This window comes from Hippocampus comes, unplaced genomic scaffold (assembly GCF_001891065.2).
Source record: "Hippocampus comes isolate QL1 unplaced genomic scaffold, H_comes_QL1_v1.1 scaffold128, whole genome shotgun sequence".
In the NCBI taxonomy this organism is placed as follows: domain Eukaryota; kingdom Metazoa; phylum Chordata; class Actinopteri; order Syngnathiformes; family Syngnathidae; genus Hippocampus; species Hippocampus comes.
In genome coordinates, this window is record NW_017805852.1 from 967,399 (window position 1) to 975,438 (window position 8,040).

At 45.7% G+C, this 8,040-nt stretch overlaps 1 protein-coding gene across 1 annotated transcript; it reads left to right on the forward strand.

Annotated features, from left to right (window-relative positions):
* Positions 1-883: 883 nt before the first annotated feature.
* On the forward strand, positions 884-8,034 carry LOC109526902 (zinc finger protein 184-like). Its single transcript, XM_019888478.1, has 5 exons — positions 884-1,148; positions 1,813-3,018; positions 4,009-4,074; positions 4,471-4,500; positions 5,824-8,034. Exons 1-5 carry the CDS (start codon positions 1,067-1,069, stop codon positions 7,737-7,739), a joined length of 3,300 nt encoding a protein of 1,099 aa, XP_019744037.1. The 5' UTR covers positions 884-1,066; the 3' UTR covers positions 7,740-8,034.
* The last annotated feature ends 6 nt before the right edge of the window (positions 8,035-8,040 follow it).

The window sequence follows — 8,040 nt, forward strand, 5'->3', positions numbered from 1 at the left end:
TACACGTAATGTGCATTACCGCCACCTACTGTGCTGGAGTGTCGGTCAGCAAACGTACCGCATGCGCATAGCTAAAAACAAAGATTCTAAGTTTTACCATTCCGGTTCTCTGTGGATCGGATCGATGTACTTCAAGTAGACTTAAACCTCACACTATGTCCACTTTGAGCGACCAACCCTGAAGTTTTGTCCAAATTCTGGAATTCACTCCCACCCAACATCCGAAATATTGATTCTCTTCCCACATTCAAATCCCATGTCAAAATCCACCAACTTAAAATCGCATACTCAGTTTAAATTAATCTCTTCTTTTTATTATTTATTATTTTATCTGTGGTTTTATTGTTCTTGTTTTGATTGTAAGGTGTCCTTGAATGTTTTGAAAGGCGCTTATAAATAAAATGTATTGTTATTATTATTATTATTATTATTATTATTATTATTATTATTATTATTATTATTAAGTGGCATTACCGCCATCTACCGGAGATTCATATATAACTACGCTCTGAGGGGAAAAAACGTTCAAGCAAATGTTCATTCTTTATTGCGTTTTGGAGTTCTAAATGCTTTTCATTTTTTGTCAGAAGAGGAAAGAAGACTTTAAAAGTATCGATTCAGGTTACGTTTTAAGACAGAAGAGTCAGACCATCTTTCATACGATAAAAATGGACCGATTGTTGAGCAGGTTCTTTGAATGCTTAAGCTTTCGTTAATACTGCCGTGAAAGAGTCTGCATGAAAGTTGAAATTCTTCAGTACTTCATGTCAAATCCCTCGTGTATTATTAGCCCCAAATTATCTTTGGAAAGAGGCCGCTCCCCCAAAACATTCCTGGTACTTTTTTTCAGGCGGTCCTCAATAGCGCCGCAGAGTGGCAGCAGCGCCTCACCACGGACACTCCGCTGCCGTAAAACCAACAAAGAAGATAAAAGGGCGGAAGTAGGGCTGCCTTAAAAACAACAACGCGACGGCGATCGGATAAAATCGAGTGGAAAACTCATCCAAAAGTGCAACTAGTCGGTACGACTGCGGCTAAGAAAATGATCTGACCGCTTCAGACGACAATGGCGCTGTACGAGGAGAAGGAGCGACAACGAAAACAATTGGAAGCTGCTGGCGACAATGGCATGTGTTTGCGCATCCAAGGTCTGTCCACATTGACATCATTGTGCTGGATGTTAGACCAGCAGCTCATCTCGTCCTCTTCATTTCCCCCCTTACATTCTCTGTTAAGCCTTTCTATCTGTACCGTGACTTTATTAACAGCATCATCCACATCAGAAAGCTGACTGAGAAAACAGCAAGATGCGCCAAACTGTGACGGGGCGTCGGGTGCCTACTTGGAAGAATCGAAATGATCAAACATACTCGGTCTTGATTGACTTTTTTGTTCGCCATATAATTCCACCAATATCTCTTCAGATTGTAAATGAATAATAAAGTATTATTGTGCAATTCAGCACATTCTAAAAATGATGAAAAACGCAACTTTTTGTGTTTCCAAGCTGTTGTACTACCGTATCTATATTCATATACCTATTCAACCGAATAGGCTAGTTGCACTTGAAAATGTAAGACGGTCACATCCTCTATATCGAGATACGAGTTATCGTTATTGTTGTTAGCGTTAAGGGACAAAAAATAAGTTATTTTATTATGAACATATTTTGTTAATTAATCTGCATATTTATCAATTTTCAGGGTTGTTTTTCTGACAAACATCAGAATCAGCTCAAAAAAAAAATCACACAATGGCAAAGTGTTGTTTGCATGGCAGTAATGGAATAACGGACTTGTTTGTGTCCTTCAGACGTCCAGCAGCTGATTGTTCGTCAGGAAGAGCTTCCCCCTCAGCTCCAATGGGGCAGCTCCATTTTCAAGCAAGAGGAGCCACAGCTTCTCCACATTAAAAACGAAGACGAGGAGCCAAGGCCCCGCCACATCAAAGAAGAACAAGAGGATCGACAGTCCTTTCATGTGAAAGAGGAAGCGAAGGATTCGCTGCCCATCCACGTTAAAGAGGAAGAAGAGGCGGTCCGCGTCAGCAAGTTGCCACCGACCGGCGTCTCTGTGGACCAAGCGCCCGAGTGGTCACAGCTGCATCGTCATGGCGCGCCCAGAGACCCCCGCGGGGGGCCGTCCCCGGACAAGCTGTTAGCGCCTCTGTCGGACAGCGACGACCCGGAGGAACCTCTGAGGAGCGACGCGGACTGCCGAGCTGACGGCAAGCTGTCGAAAACATCACAGACGTGTAAAAAACGAGTTTCCTGCTCGGTCTGCGGCAAAGGTTTTGCTCAGCAGCATTTGTACAGGCACATGAGAACGCACACCGGAGAAAAACCCTTCAGTTGCTCATTTTGCGGTAAAACCTTCTCGACAAAAGACCAAATGGAATCACACACAAGAATACACACCGGGGAGAACCCTTTTACGTGCTCGGTTTGCTCGAAGACCTTCATCCAAAAGGCCAACATGATTCGGCACATGAGAACGCACACGGGGGAAAAACCATTCAGTTGCTCGACGTGCGGCCGAGCCTTCGCTCTGAAGGAGCATGTGGATTCCCACATGAGAGTGCACACGAGGGAAAAGCCCTTCTGTTGCTCCGTTTGCGGCCAAACGTTCACCTTGAAAAAAAACCTGGCGCCGCACCTGAGACTACACACGGGAGGAAAACCCTTTGGTTGCTCTACCTGCGGTAAAACCTACTCGCGCAAAGACTATTTGGAAACGCACGTGAAAACGCATTCGGGAGAGAAACCCTTCTGTTGCTCGGTCTGCGGTAAACGTTTCAGCCTGAAGCGAAACGTGGTGCCGCACATGAGAATCCACACGGGAGAAAAGCCCTTTCCTTGCCCAATTTGTGGCAAAAGATTCACTCTCAAGCAAACCATGGAATTGCACGTGACGATCCACGCCGGAGAAAAACCCTTCCGTTGCCCGTTGTGCGATAAAGCATTTGCCGACAAGTCCAACATGAAGTCGCACATGAGGACCCACGCAGGAATTCCAACCCGTTAAGTTGCTCCCTTTGTTTGGGGGAACAAAGGGGAAGACTTGAACGTTTGACAGGAATCCTCTGCATGCGTCCGAAGCAAAAAGGGTTCACGGAAACGAACCGACTCACTTCAAATTGAAAAAAAAAGAACTACAAATGGGAATGCTTTAAAAGAAAAACAAATTGAAGACTTCAATTTAGAAAACTAACTATCATTGGAGCGAAAATATCCATGGTTTTGTTCTCTGTCAATGAATTTACCTGAACTTTCGGGTTCATTTGAAATGTATTTCATTTCGCTATGACTCAACGACCCAACAGAAAAAGGAAGGTCGTTTGAGAATTGTAGTTTACTGAATTACACAGCACTTTGTGAACTTTTTTTTTATCTCGCTCTCGACAAATACTCCATTTATTACAAAATAAAACAAATACTAAACTAAAATGAAGCTTTTAAATGTATTTTATTTTTTATCAGTTTCCTCCACCCCCCCTCCCCAGAAAACTTTTTTATCTTTTAACTGTGCAGAAATATGAAATGACAATGAGGTTTGTTTTTGTCACATGGCATGAAAATAAAACAAAGAGTTACAAAACCAGTGTCATCAAAGTTCAGATGCATTAGATAGAAATTTCAGGAGGTGACAAGTCATTCGTGAAACTATTATAAAAGGAGTTGAAGGGTAGCTTTACTGTGGACATACAAAGTCCGTACCCCGTCGTTCAAATGCCAGGTTTTTGTCATATCCAGTAAAAACCGAGACCAAGACGAACCATTTCAAAACATGTTCCGCTTTTAATGCAACATACAACCTGGGTAATTCTGGAGGTGTCCTCAATGTCGCCACAAGATGGCGATGGTGCAACGCATTAACCGCCGAAGAAGAAAAAAGGGGAAGTCGGCGTTGCTTCAAGACGGCGACCGGGTGAAATCTTATGAGGGAGAGGGGGGAAAAAAACACGAACAAATTGAAATAGGTCTGGGAGCGACGAAGAACACATTCTGACTGTTCAACGGAGCAATGGCGTCGCGCGAGGAGAACGAGCGACAACAAGAGCAACTGCAAGGTGCTGGCAAGAACATACCTGTCAACTTTTCGGAGCGCCAACCTGTATAAACTACCGAAAAAATCCTTATAAAGAGCAAAAAACCCTTAAAACATACCAAAGCATTTTATATGTCAAAATAACGGCAGAAAAAAAACCCACGCAATATGAATGATATATTTGTTTCCTTGTAGAACTTGCTTGTACACTACCGAAGTATCCAATGAATACTCTGCTGTTTTCAACTAGGAACCACGTGATTTACTGGAAAGTTACCGGAAATGAAAGCATTCGAGTAGACTAGCACCATTCTGAGCAAAAGCAAACGGAACTACCTGTTAGGGGGAAAAATATGGCCATATACGTAAGATTCACCACAAAATCCGTATGAAATATGGCTAAACCGTATGAGTTGACAGGTATGCAAGAATCACATCGAATTGTCCGGCCGAGGTCTGTTCACATGTTCATTCGTGTTCTCCATGTCATGCTTTTGACATTAGTGGATGAAGTCACGGGCCTCAGTTAAGGGGTCGATATTGATAGTAAAATAACAGCAACACAATTAGAGAGAGTTGTGCACGTGTCCAAGATTCGATTCGGGGCTCCGAGGATTCTTGTGTGGAGTTTGCACCTTCTCCCCGTGCTTGCGTGTGTTTTCTCCGAGCACTCCGGTGCCCTCCCACATTCCAAAAAACATGCACGGTTAATTGGACACTAAATTGTCCCCAGGTGTGATTGTGGGTGGGAAGGGTTGTTTGTCGTTTTTATTTTATGTCAAAAAAATTGTGGCGGGATTTTCCTGTTGAACGACTCGCTAGTTTTACTTTTCAGTGCAGACGCAGTCAAATTAGCTGTTTAAAAGCAATGCAAAGCAAAATTGTGATAAGTAAGATTGGATGGGATGAAATTGTGGTAATTTCTTTTACTTGGCCGTACTCCCCCCCCCCCCAAAATTCTCATTTCAGTTGGTCGCACTTCCACCTGATCATCTCCATTCGAGAAGAAAAACGAAAAAGTTCAGCATCGTATGTTGCAATGCATCCTGAAAACCAAAGAAAGGGCGAAAAATACAGAAGTAAACAAACAACATGGGTCTCCCCCCACCCCCCCTGACAGTACATTGAAAGCGCATTAGGTTGCCCATCTGTGGTTGAGATGACGACGACAGTGGCTTCTTTTCTATGCAACAGTGGACTCTTTCGAGAGGCATTCACCGTGGCCGCCCCAAAAAGTGTATCATGATTGAAGTTGTTCATATCAGTCGATATTTATGAATGACTTTATTTAACGAGTCACAGTAAGGGCTGAATTGAGGTCATTTTATTTCCAAATACAATGTTTGACTTCTGCGATTGGCTGACAAACCATTTGAGGGTGCGCCCCGCCTGGTGCCCGAATTCAGCTGGGATCGGCTCCAGCACGCCCGCGACCCTCCTGAGGAAAAGCCGATGAGATAATGGACGGATGGATAATATTAAACCTTTAATAAGAGGTCAACACAACAATGAAATAGTCAAACTGGTCAATGCAAAGATTAAATGGATGCCTTTCGAAAGAAACTTTGCTTGATATTTTGTCAAAAATGGCAGAGAATATCTGCAAATCAAAATGCATGATGTCAAATAAATGCAAGATGCAAAGACAGAAACCCAAAGAAATGTGAGGATGTCAGAGGAGCTGCAACACCAAACAACCCTGTTGCCAGTCCGGTCAGTTTCGCTGAATGTGTGGCATGGTTTGGAGTGGTCTCATTGCCTTGCTTGTGCCCCGCAGACATCCAGCAGCTGATTGTCCTTCGGGGAAAGGTGGCCCCCAGCTCCACTTTACCGCGTGAGGGTCCACAGCCTCGTCGCATCAATGAGGATAAAAACGATTCGCTGCTCCTTCCCTCTCAAGAGGAAGGAAACGATGCATGGCCAACTTATGGTGAAGACCAAGAGGAGGAGCCACGGCCCCCAGGCATGAAAGAGGAAGACAAGGGGTTGGATGTCAGCACGCTGGCGCCGACCGGCGTCTGCGTGAAGGTCGAAGACGAGTCACCCGAACGGACGCGGTGTCATCATCGCAGCGGAGCGGGAGAGCCCTGCGCTGGCCCGTCAGCGGAAGAGCTCTTGGCGCCACTGTCGGACAGCGACGACGTGGAGAGCGACGCCAACTCTGAAGGTGACGACCAACAGTCGAGGTGCGGCAAGAACAACGAGGCGACTTCACAAATGCCTCTCGAAAATTTGACCTGTTCAGTTTGTGGCGACCACTTCGGCAAACGGTCAACACTGGCTCGCCACTTGAGGACGCACAGGAAGGAAAAGCTCCTCCGCTGCCCTTGGTGTGTCAAAACGTTCTCTCTCAAGACTCAAGTGGTGCAACACATGAGAGTCCACACGGGGGAAAAGCCTTTCTGTTGCTCCGTTTGCGGCAAAACTTTCTCGAATCAGTCGAACATGGTGAAACACATGAGAACGCACACGGGAGAAAAACCCTACGGTTGCCCGGTGTGCCAGAAGAAATTCGCCCAGACGTCGCACATGGTCACCCACATGAAAATCCACACAGGCGAAAGGCCTTTCAGCTGCTCCGCCTGTGGGAAAAGATTCACCCTGAAGCATAACATGGCAGCGCACGCGAGAACGCACACGGGAGAGAAACCTTTCGTTTGTTCCGTGTGCGGGGAAGCCTTCTCGCGGAAGCGACAACTGGGGCGACACATGAGCGCGCACACGGGGGAGAGCCCCTTCACTTGTTCCGTTTGTGGTAAGACCATCACCCAAAAGCAAAATCTGGTCACGCACATGAGAACGCACACGGGAGAGAAACCTTTCTGTTGCCCCATTTGCGGGAAAACCTTCTCAAATAAATCCAACATGTCCAAACACACGAGAACACACACAGGGGAGAAACCCTTTCGCTGCTCATTGTGCGCCAAAACATTCTCCCAAACGTCGCACATGGCAACGCACATGAAAATGCACACGGGGGAAAGGCCTTTCTCTTGCTCGGTTTGCGAGAAGAGATTCGCGCTGAAGCGAAGCATGGTCGCGCACGAGAGAACGCACACGGGCGAGAAACCCTTCCGCTGCTTAATTTGCGGCAAAGCATTCTCTCAAAAGCGGCAACTCGCACCACATATGAAAACACACACAGGGGAAAAGCCCTTTTGTTGCTCGTTCTGCGACAAAACATTTTCCCAAAAGTCACACATGGCGTCACACGTGAAAATACATACTGGGGAAAGACCGCACAGTTGCCTGCTGTGCGGTCAAACATTTATTCAGAAGCGCAGTCTGGTGCTCCACACAAGAACGCACACCGGAGAGAAACCATACGGTTGCTCGATGTGCGCCAAGACCTTCTCTCACAAGTCGTGCGTGGCGTCGCACATGAGGATACACACGGGGGAAAAACCCTTTCGTTGCTCAGCGTGCGACCAATCTTTCATTCAGAAACACAGTCTGACGTCGCACATGAGGACACACACGGGGGAAAAACCATTTAGCTGCTCCACTTGTGGGAAGGCATTCTCCCAAAGGCCACACCTGGTTTCACACATGAGAACACACACGGGAGAAAAACCCTTTTACTGCTCACTCTGTGGTAAAAGATTTTCCCATAAGTCCAACATGGTCAAACACATGAGGACGCACACGAGAGAAAAAAGCTCACTGGAAATGGCGCTCACGGGGCAGGTTTGACTGCACACAAACAACCGAGGATGAATGTTTCGGGAAAAAAAACAAACAACAAAAAATAAAAGGGGAGTCCCCGAGATGTCGCTGAATTGGAAACATTGTCTTCACTTGCTGAATGATATTCTTCTCAAGATCTGCAAAAGTTCGATTTAGTTGTGCAGGACGGTGATTTTTCCGACCGTGCTACGCAGGCTCCCTCTAGTGGTAGACGAAAGGAATCACTGAATTCAGTACCAACAAAATGTGCTGAAAATATTACTGTAGAATGAAGCTTTAAGCAATGCAAGCCTGTTTAATTTTTTTT

Bases quoted from the DNA above. Each gene is read 5' to 3' on its own strand.
- LOC109526902 (XM_019888478.1), top strand. From the start codon at position 1,067: ATGGCGCTGTACGAGGAGAAGGAGCGACAACGAAAACAATTGGAAGCT. The intron at 1,149-1,812 runs GTCTGTCCACAT...TGTGTCCTTCAG, and splicing joins CATGTGTTTGCGCATCCAAG to ACGTCCAGCAGCTGATTGTT. The intron at 3,019-4,008 runs GTTAAGTTGCTC...ACACATTCTGAC, and splicing joins CCACGCAGGAATTCCAACCC to TGTTCAACGGAGCAATGGCG.